We start from the raw sequence: 22,507 nt of genomic DNA on the forward strand, positions 1-22,507 counted from the left end.
TGTTCTGGGCCAAGAGCTGGGAGCCCCAAACGAGAAGAGGTTATTTCTGGGTGGGAGCTTGATAGGGGGCAGGTGGGAAAGGGTGGCTTCTCTGCAGATTCCATGTCCAAAACGAACATGAGGACTTGAGACTGTGACGATGCCAGACACCCCCATCCTTATCCCGCTGAAGCACGTGTGTTCCAGGGCCTGGAGCAGGGCCTCCCAGGATCTGGGCACTTAATGTCCCCCAGCCATTCAGGGCCAGACTGTGCTGGAAAAATAACCATGGGTGACTTGGCAGAGGCTGGGCTCAGGGGAAGGGAATGCCAGGAGAAGCAATGCCAAGGTTGGGAGTCAAGCGGGGAGGCTGTTGGTGAGAGCCTGAGAAACAGGGCAGGTGCCACTGACCGGGGCCCATAATTTTTAGTTGCTGGGACAGGACTTTCGGGGGGCAAGTGTTACATCTTGGGTGGGACCCACTAAGGAGGCGGGCCTGGGGGCTGGCAGTGTTTCTCCTCAAAGTCAGATGAAAGTACTAGATGTTGAGAGAGGGTTTGGGGGCTGAGTGAGGGGTTTGGGGTTTGGTGATGGGGACCGGGACTTGGCAGGGGGCTTACTGAGAGCACGGGACCTGGGCAGGGTTTGAGGAGCCGTCTCCCCTTCCCATTCCTGGTCCCTGAATCACTCCAGGCCTCCTTATTCCTCCCGTGCCCTCTGCCTGGGCTGGGAGTGGGAGGTCTTGTGCGGACCGAGGCTGGGGGCCCCTCTCAGCTGGATCTGATGGTGGAGGGCCTGGCGTGGGACTGCTGGCCTGTGTCCCTCACATTCTGAGGGCCGGAGGCCCACATCCACCGCCGGGCCAGCTGGGCGGGGGCTCTGGGGCTTGAATTTTAGCCCTTCCCTGTCAGTATCCTCTGTCCCTCAGTTCGGAGACCCTTTTGCTAGCATGTCAGGGGTTCTGATGCTCTGCCCTTGGGAAGGCAATTGAAGGGCGACGCTTAACCCAACATGCGGTGTTTGTTAATGATGGTGGCATCTCAGGCCACAGATGGCATGTGGGAGTGGCCTTTCTCAGGAAATACACTTCAAGGACACAGCCTTCTCCAAGCAGGGCCTGTGAGGAAGCCAGAGGTGGAGGGCATCCTGGCTGCTGTCATACCACCCATGTCCACCCGGGGGCAGCGATGCCCAGCCTAATCTCAAACTCCTGCACCCCCAACTCAGGTTGTACTTGACAGATGGGGGACACCCTACCTGGAAACCGAAGGGTTGGGAAGACTTTGAGACCCTCTCATTGAACAGATGGGGTGACTGAGACCCAGCGGGAGCCTGATCTGTCCAAAGCTACACAGGGATCACCTGGCTCTTTGCCTTTCATCCAACCACCCGTCTGCGGGGGAGGCTTGGGGTGCATCTCTGAGTGTGGCAGAGAGTCTTGGGGGGGCTCTAGGGTGCCTCAATCCAGAATCCCCGTGGCCTCGGTGCCACCCCTGGTGCATGTCCTCCTCTGAATGAACTTGCCAGGCAGGGCGGCTGGATGGGTAGGGGCACGAGCTGTGGACCGAGCAGCCTGGAGCTGCCCCGCTTGCCCGTGTGCCTCTGGGAGACTTTCTGAGTCTCTCTGTTCTTATCTGGGAATAACACAGCACCCCCAGCCCCCTCCTGGGCTGGCTGTGCAGATGAAATGAGTTGTTATATATAAAGAGCTTAGACTAGCCCCTGGTGACAGCAGGTGAGCATCAAACTCAACCTCCCATTAGGAAGAGTCCCTCTTCTCCCTGCTTCTGAAATGACATGGGAGCCACCTGAGCCAGTGCTGCCCCAGCACCCAGGTGACCTCATCCTGTCCGCTCCTTTCCCAGCCCCTCCCCTCTCCCACCCCAACAAGAACCACACACACATAAGAATATAGAATTTTATCTTATTTTAGTTAAAAAAAATAATCGTACCACCGAATGAAGAAGTAACCTTTTTTTTTTTTTTTTTTTTTTTTTTTGGTGAGAAGGGAAGAGAGAAAAAAAAAAAAGCAATACGCCAAAAGAAAAAGACCTTTTTATATTCATCTGTATAAACATATCCGCTAAGGCAAACACAATCCAGGGCCAAGGCTGCTGCACTGGGGTCAGTACCTCCTAATTCCTGCAGATTCTAAGGCCAAAAAAATAAAACCTCTGCAAGTCCAACTCTGCAAGTCCAACAGGAGTTTTGTGGACTCTTGGGGCATTTTACTAAAATAAAGAGTTACCGAGTTTAAAAAGCAGTGACGCTGTCACAACACACACTGAAAGTTGCATAACTGTGGCCTCGGTGGCCATGCGCTTGTTTGGACTGGAGGACGGGCACAGCTTCACGACACAGCAGTGGACACAGACGCAGGTACACACAGACACGCACACACGTGAGCGAGCACATCGGGAGCCGCGTAGGGCCGGGCCGGTGGCACAGGCTTGGCCACGGCCCATCTGGGGATGGGCACGGGGAGGGCTGGGGTCCCCATGCTCCCTCAGGGGGTGGGTGTGACAGGACATGTCCCGTTGCTGGTGACAAGGCGGTGAACGTCACTTGGGGAAGGATGGCGTGAAAGAGCCGAGCCAGGCCCCCTGCTCCCCACAACCTGGTCCGTGCAAACCACTTAAAGCACTTCTTGGACGCCTCTTGGAGAATGGAGACGTGCTGGTTGCCTTCCCTATGAAGGGGCCAATCCCTCCTCCCCACCCTCTTCTCTCCAGAGACCCTCAGGCTGTTCAGGGCCAGGGAAAGCGGGGAGGTGGAGGGGACCGGGGACTGGTGTTTCTGCCCCCAGAGCCTTCCCTGCCCACAATCCGTGGCATGGCCGGCAGGGTGTGGGCCCTTGAGGTAGATTGGCACAGCTGCCCCCTCACCCTGCCTGGCTGGGCCCCAGAGAGCTGGGGTCTCCTTGCCAGCATGGGGTGCCAGGGGCCTGGGTCCCTTCGCCAAGATAGAAGCCCCCCCCTTGATTCCAGCAGAGAGAGGAGGCAGGGCCAGAGGAACAGGTGCTGGTGATGGGGAGCCCGGGTGCCACCAATCAGCTCTATGGGGCCGGCCACGATTCTTGCCACCTGTCGCTCCCCCAGTCAAGGCGGGGGGCGCTCGAGGGCCCCAGGGGCAGTGCAGCCTGTGGGTTAAGGGCAGGTGGTCTCTGTGAGGGTAGAGGAGGAGGTGGAAAGGGAGAGGCACAGGGAGGAGTGTGTGTGCAGGCAGCCCATCGGCAGGGAGCGCCCTAGAGCCAGAAGCAGGAGCGACTGCGGCAGGCAGTGGGCGGCCAGGAGGGGAGAGGTGCAGGACTGGCCAGGGAGGGCTGGGCCAGGCCGGGAGGCGGCTGGTGTCAGGGCCTCAGGGACAGCGGAAGGGAGCGGGGAGGGGCCGGGCCGCTCTGGGAGACCCCTCAGCCGGCTTGTTCACAGACACGTGTAGCTTTTTAGCATGGTCCCCTCAGACAGAGCCGAGGATCAGGCTTGGCCTGCGGTCGGCCGGCCCTCGCCACCCTCGCCCGCGGGACTGGGCGCCGGGGCCGGGGCCAGGCGGTGGGGCGCAGCCTCGCTACTTGAAGGTGGACTGCAGCTCCTTGAAGGCGGCCTTCCGCTGCTTCATCTCCTCCGCCTGCTTCTTCCTCTCCTCCTGCTCTGCCTTGATCTCCTCCTCGAAGCGGCTGGACACGTTCATGGCCTGGACCTGGGGTGGGGTCGGGGGGGAAGTGGCTCAGGGCCGGAGGGGGCTCTCTCCGGGGTCTCTTCTGGTTCCGCTGCCCCCCTGCGCTATGCACACACAGCTCTGCCTCCCACCAGCCTGGCCCTGGGCCAGGCTCCCGAAGCTGCTATTCTTACCCTGTCCCCCGTCCTGGGAAGCCCAGATGCACACCTGGTCCCACTGATGAACCCGGAAACATCCCATCAACCCTAGAAGCCCAGAGGGAGGTGGGAGGAGGCCTTCAGAAGGAATGTTCTCAGCTAACATGGGGAGGGGGAGAAGCAAGAACAGGCAGGGGCCCCGGGGCCCGGGGAGGGCAGGATCCAGGAACCATACTTGTCCCCTGCATCTGAGCGTGTGCTGAAAGGGGAGGGTACTGTGCACGGCGGTGGCCTCTGGGGCCCATCATACTCCCTCCCGGCTGGGGCTGGCGGGGCTAGTGTCTCCCAGAGGCCCCGGGAGCCAGTGCTGTGTTTCTGGGCCTGCTTCCTGTCTCCTGGGCCCACTCTTTAAGGCCCAGTCCTTTGCGGGTAGTGGCTCCGGGTACAGGGCTGGGGCAGCTCAGAGGGGCCCCTGTCACCTCTTCAAGAGTACACACCCCTCCCTCTCCCACCTCTGGGGCAGGGAGAGAAAGAGAAGCTGGAAAGGATCACAGGCTGGACGGGAGGGGACAGAAGCCAGGAGCGCCGTGGGCCCTGACCGACCCAGGAGGGGCGTCAGCTCCCCACCTCCTGTCTGCGGTCTCAGCAGGGACAGGAAGGGGACGTGCTGACCCTTGAGCTAACTCAGGGCCCCGGAGTACCCCGGCCACACCTGTCCTCACGCGGGGGTCAGGGCAACCCCAGCCTGGGTTCCACACCTCCTCCCATATTCCTTACCTTAGCCTCAAAGAAGCTCTTGGCCCCCTTGACGCCCTCGGTGGACACATCGATCTCGGAGAGGCGGGCCAGCACGTGCAGCCCGCTGTCCTCCTGCAGCTCCCCAGCCGCTGCCTTGCGGAAAATCAGGAGGAACTGCAGCAGGGAGAACAGAACACTGATGCTGTCAGGGAGAGAGGGAAAGGGGCCAGAGCCTGCCCACACCCGGGGCCAGCTGCAGGCCTCCCCGGAAAGGAGGTACTCACAGGCCTGGGAGCTGGAGGTCCGGGCTCTCCGTCCTCCATGCTCTGTGTCCTGCACAGGCTGTCGCGTCCCTCCCTCTCTGGGCCTTGGCTTGCCCATCTGTACGATGGGAGGCTAGGTGACCTGTCTCCTGCCCCACCCCCCCAGGACTGGGGCTACTGCAGGCTGCTCTGCCCATGCTCAGCTCCCATTAAAAGCCTCAACCTACCTCTTACCTTTGTTTCCCCTGTTCCCCAAACCAATCCGCTCTAACTTCCATTTACTGAGTCCTAAAGGTACATGGCTCTGCCCATTTTACAGAGCGAGGAAGGCTCAGGGGCAAGAAAAAACCTGCCCCAATCTCAGCACCAGAAAGCGATGGAGGAAGGATTTGAACCCAGGTCCGGACTCCAAACCATCATTGTGTGCTGCTCGCACCTTCCTCCTTGGACTTGGCTCCCCCAGGCGCCCCCCTCCCCCGTCTCTCGCCCTGCCTCTTCTGTGCTTCCTGCCAGTTCTCCAAGGCCCAGTCTGAGCCTTGACTCTCCAGAGGCCACCTCTGGCCTTTAACCCCATGCTGGCCGGGGACCAGTGCCCTGGCTCTCTGGCCTTGAGCCTCTGCTTCCTCCTCCAGCAAACAGACTTGTTCGTGGCTCCTGTCTCAGAGTGAGGCCTGAGTGAGATTCGGAGTGTGAGGTCACCCAGCTCAGCGCCCGGCTCCTCTCGGACCCGCAGTGCATGTCCCTCCTCCATCTGTCCCCTCTTCTCCTGAAGCACAGCATCCTGTTATTTCACTCTCTGAGCATCTCCCCCTCTACACGCCAGGAGCCCTGGAGCACAGGGCCTTTCTCTGTACTGCCACAGCCCACACAGGGTCAGGTATACAGAAGTCACTCCATCAGTGCTCACTGCATGAAGGAATGCATGTGCCTCCATCTCACTTAGGCATCTCAGAATCTCCCCAGGTACCTGCTCTAGGATCCGCTGACACCTCACTCAGCCTCTTGACAGTGGCCGTTCACGGACAAAGTCGCTCAATGACAAAGAGGGGCTAGTTTCTCCCCACCCCCCGGTGTTGCCCCCCACGGGGAGTGGGGCTCACCTCTCGGAAGCTGAGCTTGCTGTCAAAGTCCTCATCCACCTCCTTGATCATGTTTTTCAGGCCCAGGTGGGTCTGGGGGGCTCCAAGTTTCTCCATCATGAGCTTTAGCTCCATCAGGTCGATGAAGCCATCCCGGCCAGCATCGTACCTGTGAGTGCAAAGAGAGAGGCCTAAGGACATCCTGCCACCTCATACCTGACCGGAGTGGTCATAAGCCAGAGTACAAGGAGCCTGGGGGCTCAAAAGGTGCCTCCCACCAACGCGTCATCTTATCACAGCTGGAGAGGACCTCGGCCCAGGTGGACTCCCGATTCGAGGCCCAGCTACTGCTTGGTTACCTCTGATGCTGGGGAACTCACCACATGACCTGGCAGCCTCCTACATGTTGAACAGTGCTAACTTTTGGCCAAATTTACCTGCCACACAAGGCAGCGGAAACCACAGCTCCTCTCTACTGAATGAGATGTGAACAAGCAGGGAGGGAGAATTTACAATACCGTGGGGGTGAGGATTGTGACGGTAGGCCCTGAAGTTAGAACTCACTGAGCATCTCCAGGTACCTCCACAGGCACTCGAGGGACATCTTGGCTCCATCTCTCCCCCTCTCCCTGTTCCCACCCAGGAGGAAGCAGAAGGTACCACATGTCTCAGGGTAGGGCCAGAGGTCACAGGAGGGAGGGCCCACTTCTAGTTTTCTGGAAGGTGGCCTGGGGTGTGTTCTGGGAACAAGTTGTGCAGGGTGCCTGCAGTGAGCGGCAGGGATCCAGCCGGGTGGCTGGAAAGACCTGGAACAGTGATTACATGATGACCGTGCCTCTGCCCTGCACATTTCAGGTCTCTTTTTTTTCTACCACCAACAGCCTGGCAGAGAGAGGGACAGGGTGAGGGGCAGAGTCTAAACGTCTCGCTCGACTGGCTTCCTTGTGGTAAGAGCTTGGGTCAGAGCTGGGCTCCAGGCCCGTCCCCTGGCTGGGGAGGTGCTGCTTGTGCTGGGAGCACACAGCATGGCAGATGTGGGTGCTGTTCCCACCGCCCAGCCAGGCCTCTTATCAGGCGAACCAAGCAACCGCCCTGACTGTCTCCTGGTGAGTTGGGGAGAGTCATCTCAGCGCTGGCCAAATGGGCCTTCTGAGCCTAAAGAAGCTTCTGCAGTCCCCGAGGCCTCAAGATGGCTGGGTGGCAGCGCTGGTGACAGCAATATGACATACAGGGGCTGAGTTCCAGAAACTTCCTGGAGACTTGGAGTTCCTACACAAACACACATCTCATTCCTGTGGCCTCTACAGGGCTTCCCAATTCCCTTCACCCATCTCTAATTACACATAAGCTTCACATGACTATGGACATCTGACAGCAACCACTTTTTGAAATCTATCTTTGTGCTGGGAAATTTCCATACTTTATTTTACTTAATCTTCATAATAACCTTCTTTTGTAATGGAAGCTCAGAGAGGTTAAGTGGCCTGCCCAAGGTCACACAGCAGTGAAGGAAGGGGCTGGGCTTCTACCCCACGTCAGTAGGGCTCATAAACCTGCACATTTGCTGGGCCCGCCCCACCCCCCACCACTCATGTCCTGGGGTTGCCAGCAGGACAGAGACATCTGCCTGGAGTGCTGAGCAGAGCATTTGTGCAAGGGGTAAAAATAGTTCACGAGCAAGTGAGTCAGTGGTTGGAAGTGATGCAGCGCAGGAAGACAGGTCTCTGGGAACCCTGCAGGGAACACAGGGTCCTGAGGCCTTTTTCCCCACCACGGGGTGAAAGGGTCCGGGGTGACAGCAGTGGCCACAGCCGAGGCGGAAGCAGATGCGAGAGGATGTGGTGGAGGGTTGTGGGACTCGGGAGGGTCAGGGAGGCCAACGATCTCGTGGTCCAGGCTCCGCTTAGAGCTGGAGGGGCCCTGTGGGGGACACGGTGGAGCCCCCCCCTTCCATCTTTGGAGCCTGTTTGCCAGTGGTAAGGGGCTGGGTGGCTGCTGCATGAGCCTTAGTGACCAGTACTGGAGCAGCCCTGGAGCGTGGCCAGGTGAGGGAGTCAGTCTTTCCCGGGGCAAGTCACATGGATGCCCCTCCTCAGCGTCCCTGTGGAAGACAAAGCCCCCGCCTCTTTCTGAACTCGGGCTCCAATGATGACACGTCAGGGCTGGAGCAGACTGCTTGGGCTCCAGGAGACTGTGCCATCGAGCCTCCAGCCAAGGCAGAGAACCCCTGGTATGATGGTGACTCTTTCGTAAGGTCACTGCGAGGACTGGGTACGTTCACACGTGACAAGCACTTCGCACAGCGCTGGCTCCAGAAACTGCAGCTACCAGCACTATCACGAGACTTTGTTACTTTTATGAAGCTCCTACTATGTGCCAGGCATTTTTCTCTGTGCTCAGCAATCCTGGGGGGTCAGAGTTATGTCCCCATGTGACTGATTAGGGGACAGGGGCTGGAGAGGTTTGGGCACTGGCCAAGGGTTCAGACGCCCATCCCTGTGATTCCCACACTCTACTCTCTCTGCCGCCCCACCTGCCTCTCTTGAGCCTCAGCTTTATTTACTGCTCAAGGGTTACTCCTGCAGCCAGGGGTGGCTCAGTTTCAGAGGAAGTGCAGATAAAGTGTCCAAACTTGGACAGAAACTTCGGCTCTGGATCTCGGTCTCTGGCAGCTCCCAGGCCTGGCTGGGCTGCAGCTCAAACCGCAGCGTGAACCGTTGCCTGTGTCAATCAAGCATCCATCAATTACTGGTTCCGGGCTCCTGCCCCCAGGGGGACAATGCAGGGGCTGGCCACACTGGAGGGGGTGGTTCCCACAAGGCCCCCGGGGGAGTGGACATCTACCATGTGCCCTGGGCTGTGACGTGGGCGGGCTCTGGGTCATTGGATCAGCCAGGTTCCTGGGTAAACCCTGGAGGTTTGTGCTCACAGCAGCTCTGCTGAGACTAACCTGAGTCCAAACCCCAGCTCTGCCACCTGCTGGCTAGGTGACTCTGCTCAAGTCACATGACCCTATGAACCACTTACATCATGGAGATCAGACCCATCCCAGGCTTGCGGCAAGAGTTAAGAGATGATCCACGTAGATTCTTAGCACAGAGGCTGGCCCACAATAAGTACTTAATCATTACACGCTAACTACAGTACTACTACTACTAAATTATTATTATCGGTAACATCTACCTCTAGGATTTGAGATAAAGGAGATCGTGGATGTAAAATGCCTAGTACATAGTACGTGCTTAAAACCTGCAATTTCTTTAGAATAGTGGCTGTTGAGAACTTTTTATGTGCCAGATACTAGTTAAGTACTTTGCACATATAATATAAAAATGGTGTTGATAGTGAGAATAATAATGGTAAAAAATACAAATTCTCCCTCAGGCACCAGTCCTGATGGTGCATGGTGGGTAGGAAATGCTTGTTGTAGACTGGCCTGGAGGCAGCGGGTGGACACGATGACCCAGAGGTCCCTCCAGCATCTTCTCTGAAGGTCCCACTACTTCCCTCCCCCACCCCCATTAGGCCTGATTCAAGGACCCCGCCACTTGGGGAGGTGAAGAGACAGCAGGACAGAATCTTTTGCTCTCTCGCTGGGCAGAGAGAGAGAGAAGCCTCGGTCCTGGATTACTCTCTTGTTCCTCCTCTGACAGGGAGGGAAGTGACAAAGGGGGAGACTGCCTCTGTGCCACCAGCAGGAGGACCACTGGCAACCCAGGAGAGAATGTGTTCTAAGATGCTTGGAAACAGGCATCTATCCCTGACTGGGGAGAGTCTCTCTTCCCTCAGCCGCCCCCCTGAGCTGAGGTTGCAGGTAGCTCAGAGGATCCAGGAAAAGAGTCCGTACCCAAGATCCGCCTGGATGCCTGGTCTACCCCCTTCATGTCATGTAGGGAACTTGGGGCCCAGAGTGGGTAGCAAGCAGCCCAGGGTCACACAGCTGGAGAAAAGCAAGATTCCCAAAGTTGTAAGCTTTCCTCCCTGCCTGCCTGCTTTCTTCTTGGGAAGGCGGTCCCATGGAGGGCCCCAGATTCTCAAGCCTGCAGGGCTGGGGGAGACTGGGCTGAGAGGAGAGGCTTGGGCCCTGCCTGGGAGGGCCAGTTCCATCTGGCAGGACTGACAACAAAGCTCCTGGGCTGGGAGCTGAGCACTTTTCTCCAGCACTGGAGGGAGGCGGCTGCACCTGGTGCTGTGCCCACATTCCTAACCACCACCCCTCTGAGCCTCCCCCTGAACAGTTCTCGACGGGGACGGCTCAGTAGCTGCCTCCCCGGATGCTGGTGACGAAATCCCCTCCCATCTGCCCTTGCGCGTGGAGCAGTGGCCACCACCCAGGCAGACTTTGCCCCTTTGGGCTGCAGGTCCCATCCGGCTGATGGCTCCTCCTCCCCCGGTTCTGATAACCCGGAGATACAGGGGTGAGAGCAGTGACCGGCTCCTACAGCGTGCAGGGCTTGCCCTCATTTCATAACAATATTATCATTAGTGGCTGCTCTTGGCTGGGCACTTACTATGTGCCAGGCACTGTGCCAAGTGTTTTGTATCAGATCCTCACAGGAACTCCATGAAGCAGGCATAAATATCCCCATACTACAGACGAGGAGACTGAGGCTCAGGGAGAAAATGACTTGGCCAAGACCATAGCTGACGAGGGCACACCTGGGATCAGAACCCTGACCTGATGAAAAACATGTGCTTTTAACTACTATGCTGCGTCTTGATGCCTACAGACCCTGCACCAAAGAAACTCAGGCTGGGAAGGATACTGGAGGCCACCTCATTTAGCCATTCATGAGGGTCAGATACACAGTGCAGTTTTCCTGCTTGGCATCTTGAATGCCTCTAAGGACGGGAAGCTCACTGCTTACCTAAAGCAGCACATTCTGGCTCTGGAACTATTAGAACGTTTCTCCTCACGCACGACCCTCCCCACCCACCAGCTGTGCTGTACAGTCTGAGAGCAGAGTGAGGAGTCATCACAGCTGCTGCACAAGGGGAGGGTGGGGACAGTTGCTCTGGGAGCATAGGGGACCCCAATTCTCTCCCTTCTAGTTCCCATCCCAGGCCTTTGCTCATGGCCCCTCTGCCCATGGGGGTCCCAAGGAGGACAGACAGCTGGAGAGAGTGGTGTTTATGGACCACCGAGCCCCCAGGCCCACCTGGCTTTGTTCTCAGCATTCACAGACCTGGTCTTCCTCCATCCTATCTGGGGAGGCCCCAGAGGCTCCTAGGCCTCTACTCTTTGACCTGCAAAATGGGAAGGCAGGTTGCTTGGGGCAGGAAAGTTCTGGACAACAGGGACATTTTGGCCTTGCTAGCTGTTACAGGCAGGTTGGCTTGGCCCGCCTCCCCGTGCAGATGGACGCCCCCAGGCTCGGTGATGACGGCCGGCAGTGCCCATCCGTTCCTGCACTCTCCCACCCCCAGACTGCCTGACTCATGGGGGGAAAGCCCAGCCTCTCACCACTTCCTCCAGTCCTATCTGCGGAGTCTGACACTTGATCTGTTGCCCTGTGTCGGCCAAGGAGAGGGTGTGTGAGTGCATACGGGTGAGTGTGTGGCTGGGGGGTGCTCACGCCTCCTCCACAGCTTTCCGATAAGTCCAAGGATCAAGTGGGGGCCCCCAAGGCTGATGGCAATTGCTGGGCGCTGTCAGGACTTGGGGGCGTCCTAACCTCAAGTTCGAGCGCCTCATGCTGAGCCCACCCTGGGAGGGCGGCTCCCTCCACATGTAGTTTCAGCAGTGGGTCTCCCCCCCGGCTCTCCCCTGTGCCGCCTCCTTCCCTGCCTGCACCTAATAATAATAATTATTATAAAAGTGATTGCGAAGAACATTTACTGAATGTCTAATATAACCCAGTGTTTACTATTTAACTTAATCTTTCTTCTTGTTTTCCCCTCACTGCCCAGACTAAGTAACGTGGCAGGGAGACAGCTACGGTCGCCCAGTGCTTCTTAAACCTTAATGCGCACACCCGGTGAGCCTTGTTAAAATGCAGATTCTGGGCTTCCCTGGTGGCGCAGTGGTTGAGAGTCCGCCTGCCGATGCAGGGGACGCGGGTTCGTGCCCCGGTCCGGGAAGATCCCACATGCCGCGGAGCGGCTGGGCCCGTGAGCCATGGCCGCTGAGCCTGCGCGTCCGGAGCCTGTGCTCCGCAACGGGAGAGGCCACAACAGTGAGAGGCCCGCGTACCGGGAGGAAAAAGAAAAAAAAAAAAAAAAAAAAAAAAAAAGCAGACTCTGACCCAGTAGGCCTGGGGTGGAGCCTGAGCCTCTGAGCTTTCTAACAAGCTCCCGGCGGACACTGACGCTGCTCTCTTCGGGTCCCATGGGAGCAAGGGACGTGGGAGTCAGAAGGACCCTCGTTCAAATCCTGTCTCCACTCCTCAAGTCATGGAACCCTCTCTGAGACCCCCGTCTTCTTATCTGTGAAAGGGGTGATGATCATCTTCCAGGATGCCGAGACAGGATTAAACAAGACGCAAAGTGCCTGAAATGGAGACGCCACAGCGGCCCTCTGTTTGCACACAGCTCAGGCGTCCCTGGGCCCGGCTCCGTCAGGCTGCACCTTTCTGGCCCGGAACCCTCGCTTCTCTAGAGACCTTGAAAAGCAGAAGTCTGCCGAGGAGCAGGCTGCTGGGCAGTCAGAGGGAACTCAGCTGCTGGAGGGTGTGGGGACTGTCCCTGCTGAGGCCACAGGGCGACTCTGCTCCTGGCTGGGCTGGCCCTGCAGAAAGGGCCCCAGGCAGCAGGGCTGGGTCTCCTACAGCCGAAGCCAGGCCCTGAACCCAGAGGCACAGAGGAGAGAAGGCAGGAAGGTGCAAACCAAAAGGGAACCAAAAGTCCCTGGGGGGACGGAAAGGAGAGGTGACTCAGAATCAGAAGGGAAGTAGGAGAGCAGAGGACAGTCCTGAGGCCAGGAAATCCTCCCTCCCCAGGGGTGTGGGGCTTCTCCCCAGAAAGGCAGGCTCCTGGCTGCTACAGGGGGAAGGACCCAACCTCTGAACCCCCAGAGGACTCCCCCCCCTCACCCCCTCACCCCCCACCCCCTGCCTAGGCTCTGGGACTCCTCCTTTCCCATAAACGCAGCCCTCACTTGGCCTCGGGAGCTCCCAGTAGGCAGACCTGGTTCTAATCCTGGCCCTGCCACTTATTATAACCTTGAGCCTTGCTTTCCTCATCTGGCAAATGGGGATAATGACAGCACCCACCTCCCTGGGCTGGTGTGAGGATGAAGTTCAGTTCCTGAAATAACACACCAGGCTCAACTGGGCCTGGCGGTCCCATTTAACAAGGAGAGGGTGCGGCGGCAGGGGGCTGGCTGTGGAGGGCCGGCAGCACGGCATCCCTCAGGAGAACTTCAGTCCTCGTCATAGAAATAAAGAAATGGAACCTGCCGTTTCCAGCCCGGTGGGCCCATCCTCTCTATCCCCCCAAAGACCCACCCCTCTATGCCACTGCTCTCCGTGAGACTTTAAGCTTCTTGAGGGCAGGAACTCTATTTTTCCCTTAATTCTCTGGACCTTGCACACAGAAACTTAATAAAATATGATCAAAGGAATGGACTTTAAGCTTTTCAAAATCATCGTCTATGTTTTTAATAGCCCACAGACCAGACACAATGGTGGGCTCTTTACAAAGGCTCAGGACTTTTCTTTTTTTTTTTGGCCGCACGGTCAGGCTTGTTGGTTCCCCGACCGGGGATTGAACGTGGGCCCTCGGCAGTGAAAGGGCGGTGTCCTAACCACTGGACCTCCAGGGAATTCCCCAGGACTTTAAAAAACTTAATCCTCAGGACTTTACCAGGCAGGTTCTTTAGCCCCAGGGGAAACAGGCTCTGAGAAGCAGAGCACCCCGTCCGGGCAGTGGCAGACGGGTGCTGGAGTCCTAGTTTTGTGTCATCCCAGGGCTGCTGTCTGCGCTGCCCTTTTTTCTGCCACCTGCCTTCCACGTAATTAAGTGATAATGAATTCGGTTTCCCATTTTTGTTATTTATCAAAGCCATATGTAGCCGTCAATGAAAGTGTCGGTTCAGCAGGAGGGAAAGAAGGTTCTCATGCTGGGTCCCCATCACTCCGGCCCAAAGCAAGAGGGTTCTTGCCAGTCTGGCAGACCGGGCAGCTCCATGGGGGGTAAGTGGAGTCAGCCAGTGGCTTCTGTGGAGCAATCTCCGTGCTAGGCACCACCACCGGGGCTGGGGATGGTGGTGACAGGAACTTGGAAAGTACTTATTTTGTGCCAGGCACTTCATAACAACCTTGTGAGGTGGGTTCTATTATTCTCCCTGCTCCAGGGTGAGGAACCGGGGCTCAGAAGGGTTTACGTGCCTTGCCCCAGGGCCCAAGGCTGGGATTCCAACCCAGGGCGGCTGACTCCAAAGGCCCTGACCTTAACCACTGCACCAGACAGCCCTCCAGGAAGGACGGGGGGCGGGGGCGTGCTGCTGTGAGCTGCAAGAGCCTAGGGCGACACCAGGGAGGCATAGCAGGTGGAGAGGAGGGGAGGGCAAGGTGGGAAGGAGAGAGGGAAGCCCCCCTCTTCTCTGACGCAAGGGGTCATGAGATGAAGTGGCTGGGGACGAGGCTGGGCAGGGCAGGGAACTAGGACATCTTCCTCGGATTCCACGGCAGGTTCAGAATTACATGGCTGCCTTCCCCTCTGGCAGGTCTCGGTTTACACCACCCCGCAGAGCCCCACGCAGGCTGTTGCCAGGCCAGAGGTGGCTGCCCTGAGGCCCTCTGGGTCCACACCACTGCCCCTTGCCTGGAGGGTTCCAGAGCAGCCCTGGATGGATGGGCAGACAGAGGAGGGCAGAGGGTCGGATTAGAGGTGATGGGTGCAGCCTGAGGCTGCAAGAGGGGGAAGGACTGAGAGTCCAGGTGCCTCCAGGTGCCTGGCACCTTGCCAGAGCTCTGCGTGCATCACCTCCCCCCGCCCCACCTCGAGATGCAGGGACCACTTTTCCCATTGTATAGATAAGGATGCTCTGGTTCAGCCACTGAAAACCTCCCCATGGATGTCACTACACCTTCCTGGGCCTCAGTTTCCTCTTCTGTAAAATGGGGGAGAAGCGTTGGTGACAACCCCGGAGGTCTCTCCCAGATGGAAACTACCAGCAGCGTGAGGTCAGCGACGACGGAGAGCCCGTCCATCTTCCCTCTGCCCCCTCTTCTCCCTCCATCTCCATCCTTAGGAAGTACCCGCTGACGATCGCTGAATGGATGCACTGGAAGACCCTGGAAGGCAGTTCTGCCACCCGGGAGGGTTCCGGACGACTCAGAAATAAGGAAGTCATTGGTGAATCACCTTTGGGAATCATCAGATACATCATGCTCCTTTTACAGGTGGGAAGACTGAGGCCCAGAGGGGGCAGGCCGACTAGGTAATTGAGTGGCAGAGCCAGGACAAAGCCCCACTTCCTAGCTCCTGGCCTCCAAGACAAGTCCAGCTCCCAGCGCCCTCTGCCCTCTCCCATCTCCTGCACTCTGCTCTGGGGGATGGCTTCCCAGGGGGGCCAGGCTCCCCTCCCCTCTGCCATGGGAGCTGCAGATCGGGGTGGAAGTGTCCCAGCAGAGCCCTGGCTGTGATCCTTGGGCCCTGCTTGGACCCAGGAGGCTGCAGCACCTCTTGGACAGCAGAAGCAGAACGCGAGTTTCGTCTTCCATGAGAGCCTGTCTGTTGGCTGTTCACAGCCGGGACTCGGCTGGGCTGGGCTCGGCTGGCACAGTGAAGCCTTGCTTCCTTGAATACAAAATCTGCAGCCTTCCATCCACGCCAGGGCCCCCGGCGGGTGGCACTTCCTTCCCTAGAATCTCCCTGACCCCTTCCTGCCCCCCTCACCCCTGCCAATACCTCATCAGGCAGTAGTGGTGCCAAGAGGGGGCTTCCAGGGGTTCAGCTCCCCTCAATTTTCAACAAAGTACCCCTCGTCAAACTAACAGCCAAACAGCCTCTGTAAAAAGTGAGCTCGCTCTGCAAATGCAGCTCCACGACCATTCCCCTAGTCACGCGCCCCTTCCAACCAAGCTGCAGCCTCCCAGGTCCCTGCTCATTCAGCGTGTCTGGGTTCTCCAAACAGCTCCTTCTTGTTTTTGGCGGGCGTAGAGGGGTTGAAGCCTAAGAGAAGGACTCTGGTGGTGGGTCCACGTGGGAGAAAATCAGCCATGCACACGGAAGCGGGTGTTGGCGGGGTGTGTTTCCCCGCATGGAGGCAGACGTCTGTGACGGGAAACCCAGGAGGGAAGAACATGGGTTTTGGAGTCACAGACCTGGGTTTAGATTATGACTCCATCATTTTTTGAGCTGCGTATCCTTGGCAAGTTACCTAACTGCTCTGTGCCCAGACTGTCCAACTGCGCCATGGTGGTGATGACAGTTCTATGTCATGGGGCTGCTGGGAGGAACGGAGAAGCTCCTTAGTCCTGCGGCACGTGGCCGCATTTGAATAATCTCCCTCGTACTTCACTGGGGGGGGCGGGGGTGGTGGTGGTGGCGGCGGGCAGCGGGGGGTGGGGGGTGGGGCGAGGGGCCGGGGCAGAGTCTATAAGGAAGTTCTGACTGCCTTCTATTGAGGCTGCGATCCTGGAACTCCTGCTCTCCTGATAGGGCCAGTCTTTTATCAGGAAGAAACTTGAGAAGAACTCCCAGACAAGACCCTGGAGCCAAAGAAGCAGGGTCCTCAAGGCCCAGGGGTCTCCATGCAGAGGTCTGGAGTGGGGTTAAGGACTCAGTTCCACCCCAGGCTGACCCTCGGAAAAACATGGGGCTCCCAGCCATCCAGGCCTGAGAACCAAAAACCTCTTCTGCATTGGGGCCAAATGCAAAAGCAGGGCCACAGCAAGCAGTGAGGAGTGGGAAAGAGTCTTTCTCAAGCTGTGGGGTTGCAAAACCCTCCCCCCGCCGCCCCGGGCTTCCTGCTTGCGGTCTGAGCACACTGCCCCAGCCAAGGTGGGGTCAGCGCCCCTTCCTCTCGACCTTGGGCTGCCAGACCTCCTGACTCCCTCACCTGAGACTTGGCCTCAGGACAGTTCTACCTTTTGGATCCACTTCCAGATCTACTCCAGATCACACCCCTGGGCTGTTTTCCCCTCCAGCGGCCAGGGGCAGGGGGGATGGGCAACAGGAGGTGGGCAGGGAAGAATACTAAAGGGAGGGGGGCTGAGTACCTTCACCCCCGCCCCAGGCCCCCCTCACTGCTCGGGGTGGGGCAGCGTGGCTGACCATCTCAATCCCAACTGGGTGAACGCAGTGATGGACCAGAAGGGGACCTGGAAGCCTTTCTCTCTAGTCATTTCACAGAGATTTAAAGTTTTTTTTGTTGGGGGAGGGGGAAGCCCAGAGGCCTGGAAGGACCTGTCCAACCTGCTGAGGGCATGGGGTATGGAATTTAAGGATGGAGTAAAGGTAGAGGTGAGAGCTACCAGCCAAGTCAGATAGGAAGGTGTGGGGTGTCAGGGACCCTGTGTGGGGAGGGAAGGGGGCACGCGGTGGAGGAAGGGAGGCAAGGAGAGATGGGGCCTTTCTGACAGGAAACAGGGGGCAGTGACTGCAAAGCTGCTGGGTGTAGCGGGGTGACGAGGGCAAGAGGAGGGAGGGATGGTCTGCGGAGGGAGGCGGGGACTCGGCCCTGCAGGGACGTGGCTGCGGGGGTGTGTGTGTGTGTGTACATACCTGCCGAGTCGGGGGCAGGGAGGAAGGGGTCCCTCCCTGGGGAGATCACCTGAGGGTCAAGGGCTGGGGTCCTGGCTAGCGGAGTGGATGAGGGCAGAGGTGGGAGGGGCCGAAGGGTCTTTGACACAGTTTGCTGGCAGGTGCTGAATAAGTGGAGGGGAGGCGGGGGAGGGGTCTCGGCCCAGAACCCACGTTGAGAGGGATCTGAGATAAGCAGAGTAAATGAAAGGACCCCAGTAAAAGGAATGGTCACCTTTGTCGAGGCGCTGGAGGGTGGGGTGTGTGTTTTAGGCCCGCGTTTGGTGTGTGGGGGGGCGGTTGGGAATTCAAGTAGCTGAGGAGGGGGAAAGGGGGCCACGGGGTCCTCAATCTCGGTGTGCGCGCGTGTGGAGAAGCATCACTGACAAGGCCAGAGAACCGGACCCTCCAGACCCCTGTGCTTATCTAGAAGGAGCCGCGGGGTCCCCCACTCCGCGTGCGCGCGTGCAGTGTATCGGGGGCAGCGTCACGGTGAGGAGGGGTCGCGTGCCAGGGGCCGCGGGTCCCCAGACCCATATGCGTGGTAGGGAGGAGGTCCCGAAGCCTCGTGATTATCTGGAAGGGGCCAGGGGTCCCCGCCCCTGGTGTGTCAGGGATCGGGGAGCTCGGCTGGCCGCATGGGTCCCGGGACGGCGCGGGGTCCAGGGTTCGGGGGCTCGGGAGCCGAGGCCGGCTCTCGGGGTGGGTGGGGAACCGTGTCGAGCGGGCACTCACTGCTTGAACATCTTCTCCATGTCCTTGATCTGCTTCCTGGAGAACTCCTTGAACTCGGTGTAGGGGTTGAAGATGCGGCGGCTGGGCGACTGGGGCTCGCCGATGCCCTGGTTGAGGTCGGCGCGCCGCAGCAGCTTGGCGCTCAGCTCTTCGTCCGCGCTGCCCAGCGCCTCGGCCGCCTCGTCGGGTGCCCCCGCCGCCGCCGCCGCCCCGTTCAGCCCGGGCTGCTCCGGGGCCTCGACGCCGCCCTCGCCCTCCATCTGCAGCCGCCGGCTCAGCTTGCTGGCCAGCTCGTCCGTGGCCATGGTGGCCCGCGCGGCGCTCGCCCCCGGACCCTGCTAGTCGCGCGCCCGCGCCGCCTCTGGCCGCGCTCTTCCTCTTCCTGACACTCCCCAGCGCCAGGCACCGCCCCCGAAGGTGGGACTTACGCCCCTCGCTGGGCCCGCCCGCTCCCGTCCCGGCTCCCGGCCTTGCGCAGCCCGCCCCGCGCGGGCTCGGGCTTCGGCTTGAGCTCCGCGACTAGAGTGTACCGGGGGCGCCGGGCCCGCCACCATCCTCCCCCGTAAGGTTGGGGGGCTCCCGTAGAACCCATCCCCCCGCTCCTCCTCACTGTGCCGGCTGAACGGGAGAGGTCGGGCTGGGGGCCGGGGACCGAGGCGGGAAGGACGAGGGGGTCCTTCCCTCCAGTTTGGGTGTGGGTCTGGGGCGCAGGGGGGCGCCGCCCCCAACCCCTTCTCTGGAATCCCCACGCCGTGGAGTCGTAATCCCATGGCGGTGTGACACCCTGTCGGTTGCCATGGAGACGACTCAATGTTACACACTGTCGCTTTCGATGAGGGTTGCAGAGGTAATGAAGAAGGTGTACCCGGTGAGCAGGAACCCCCGTTTAGACGTAACCGCAGGTGGAGCTGCTGCATCTTTTGGAGAGGGATGGATCAGCAGCTGCGAGGGATATGGCCCTGGGCCTCAGCCCTGAGAGGTCCTCGGAGATAGCGGGAGAGCGAGAGGGAGAAGAGCCTTGCCCTCTCCCTGTGGGCCAGCACATCACATGAATGACTTGGCAGAATAGCTGCTGGGCCACGCGGTCGTCTGAGACTTAATTTTAGGGGAACTGACAGGGAGATCTTGATATTGCCATTTCAGTGGGGACCCCAGAGAAGAGATGTCCTCTACAAAGGCTCAAGGGATGGGGTGTCAGGAAGGGACCAGAGAGAATTTCTCTCTGTGGTCTGGTCTGTCACCTTAAAACTGCAAAGCTGTGGACCTCCAGCAGCGGAACCACTGCGGGGGAGGAGTGGGGCTGGTTAATAATTCAGGTTCCCAGGCTCCAATCCAGACCTACAAAACTGATCTCTGGAATGGGGCCCAGAAATCTGCATCCAGGGGAGTTTGAGAATCACTACTGTGCTTTGTGCTTATTCTCTAAAACAGGGGTCCCCAACCCCCGGGGATCTAATGCCTGATGATCTGAGGTGGAGCGGATGTAATAACGATAGAAATAAAGTGTACGATAAATGTAATGTGCTTGAATCATCCCGAAACCTTCCCCCCCCCACCCCGCCCCCGTCCTTGGAAAAATTGTCTTCCATGAAAACGGACCCTGGTGCCAAAAAGGTTGGGGACCGCTGCTCTAGAATGTTAGGGTGATGCTCAAGACCCCTTTGCAGAAGCAGCTCCTACCCATCAATGTGCAGAGAAGAGATGGGCTTAGGGCTTAAAAAACCAGTGATCCGGAGGCAGAGAGCCCTTGAGAATGTAAAACCAGCAAGCTGTTACAGACTGATTTGCACAGAACAAACCCTCAACTGATATTTTTTGATTTTCCATGGTTTAAGAATATTGCTGAATTAATTTAAAAGGCATTTTAAAAATAATAAAATTGAGAAAAAAAATCTTCAGGGTTCAAGAAAATATGAAATTTACATTAACTTATTTTTGAGATTGTTTCTGAATCCAATAAAGATGTTCAGCTTAAATGACACGATTTTATTTTTTTAAAGCTTGGAATTAAGTTTCTGTTGGTCTTGGGCAACTTGGTACAGCTACTTGTAAAAGGTAAGTTTCTATATCTTCCATATGTGTCCTTCAAGGACCCAACAGAAGCAAAATAGTTGTTTTTTAATTGAATGCAAAAGACTAGGGACAGGGTGTAGATCAAAACTTTAAAAATTATGCCTGCAAATGCTTGGGTTTGCAAATTCTGAGCTTTCTTTTTAAAGCAGCTAATTACTTAAAAAAATCTGATGAACCGCAACTCGCCCCAACCTATGGTTTATAGCGGGTCTGCATGAAATAGGGCTACCTTTTTTTTTTTTTTTTTTGGAAACGCCGTGAGGCATGCAGGATCTTAGTTCCTCCACCAGGGATTGAACCCGTGCCCCCTGCAGTGGAAGCACGCATCCCTAACACTGGACTGCCAGGGAATTCCCAGGGCTACCTTTATTATGAAATGTTTTGCATCTGGGAGCAAACTTTTTGACAGTGAAGAGATTAGGTGAGGGTTTGCCTTCTTGAAAAACAATTTACATGTATGTGAAAAACCTGGGGTTTTGGTTTGAATTAATCACACAGGCTGTATGTATTAAATGCTCTGGTTAATTACCCATTTGGCTCATGTGGACACAACCCTCTGTAGGGAGGGCGGGCTCCGTGATTCACAGTTGGGGGAATTCCAGTTCATTACCTATTGCATCTTGTAAAAGGGGAGCAGAACGTCCAGACCTTGCTGCTGTTATGTTGAGGCCTAGCTCAGGAAATGCTGCCAGATGGATGAGCCCTTTTAACACCTCTTGGGCTGATTTTCTCACAGGTGCTCAGGGGTTGAGAGGTCTGAGACTCTGTGACCATAGAGTGGGAGCTCACGCTGCCCAGAGCTCTGCCTCATTTCAGAGGCCTTGTTGATCCGCTCCAAAGACAGAGATGCGTGCTAGGGGCTGCATTTTATTTGAACTCTTTCCTTCTAAGGTCATTGGACTTCAGGAAAAGCACTTATTCAGAAACCAGAGAAGTATTGGGGGAAGAACAGGCCGGGATAACTGACTATCCCTGATTTGCTGGTGAAACCTCCGGGAACCATCAGTTGCCTGCTCGTTAGGGGAAATCACTTCTGAGTGACGCCGAGCGCTGTGTCCCAAGCATGGATTTAGGCAGAAAGAAACGATCTGGACTGGTTATGCATTACGGCATTTGGTCATGCGGAAAGAATGATCTTCAGGAAAAATCACACACTTGGCAAAGATTTTGACAGAGGCAGGGGTGAGAGAGGGCCAATTCTGACGATACTCCAGCGACAAGGGAGCTAGGCAGACTTAGTCACCGTTGACATATTTCTTTGCTTCCTCCCACATCTACTTGTGTAACTGTCTTTTGAGGAGGGGTAAGGTAATATTAAGAAAAACAACAGCACTTTGAAAAAGAGGGGGAGACACAGGAAGGGTTGGAAAGAGCTCTTGGGTGATGGGGGCAGATGGAGAGAAGTCTGAGGGGCATTCCAGAGCCGGACGGAACTGGGTGGTCCCTCCAGCTTGAGATGCTGGGAAAACAAGAAGGGATTAGGGAGGCCAGCAGAGATAAAGTCAGCTCATAAACTACATCATTCACTTGGCACTTTATAAATACCAATTTACTAATTAATCATCACAAACCCTCTGTGTTCACCAGCAAACCTGTGATGGATAGAGAAAGGTGCACAGAGGTCAAAGTTCAGGGACAACCCAGATACTCATTTGGAGCAATTGGAGGAGTGAGAGCAGGGAATGGGGTCACAGCCTGGTTGATCTCAGAGGCTTTCTCACCTCCTGCAAAGTCTGGAAGCTGTGCATAGGGGATCGGCGTGGGGCGCTGTGTCAGGCAGGCGCTCATGGGACTGCTGAGCAGGGCAGGCGCAGAAGGGTACGATGGGGCCAAGACCTGCAGGTGGTTGCCGGTCATTAGAAGCCAACCTATCTCTCTAGTGAGCTCTCTTTTGGGGGTTATCTTGGATGCGTCGAATCTGCTTGAAAACCAAAATTGTCTTTCAAATTATTTGCATATGCCCGACTGGACAGGCTGGAGGAAAAAAATCTGAGCGTGATTTCTGCTTCTGTTAAACCCCAGGTGGTTCTGTGTCCAACGTTAACAACTGATTGGCCTGAGTCTTAGCCCTGTTTTAAACTCTCAAAGACGTGTATGTGTGTGTGTGTGTGTGTATGTGTGTGTGTGTGTGTATGTGTGT

The 22,507-nt window shown here is 57.2% G+C and overlaps 1 protein-coding gene across 1 annotated transcript; it reads right to left on the bottom strand.

Annotated features, from left to right (window-relative positions):
* Window positions 1–1,891: 1,891 nt before the first annotated feature.
* On the bottom strand, window positions 1,892–18,643 carry EFHD2 (EF-hand domain family member D2). Its single transcript, XM_029227978.1, has 4 exons — window positions 18,295–18,643; window positions 5,893–6,040; window positions 4,569–4,703; window positions 1,892–3,675 (listed from the first exon to the last, which is right to left on the bottom strand). Exons 1-4 carry the CDS (start codon window positions 18,597–18,599, stop codon window positions 3,544–3,546), a joined length of 720 nt encoding a protein of 239 aa, XP_029083811.1. The 5' UTR covers window positions 18,600–18,643; the 3' UTR covers window positions 1,892–3,543.
* Window positions 18,644–22,507: the final 3,864 nt, after the last annotated feature.

The sequence above is a fragment of the Monodon monoceros genome, unplaced genomic scaffold, assembly GCF_005190385.1.
Source record: "Monodon monoceros isolate NGI ecotype Baffin Bay Population unplaced genomic scaffold, NGI_Narwhal_1 Super_Scaffold_18, whole genome shotgun sequence".
Taxonomy (NCBI): Eukaryota; Metazoa; Chordata; class Mammalia; order Artiodactyla; family Monodontidae; genus Monodon; species Monodon monoceros.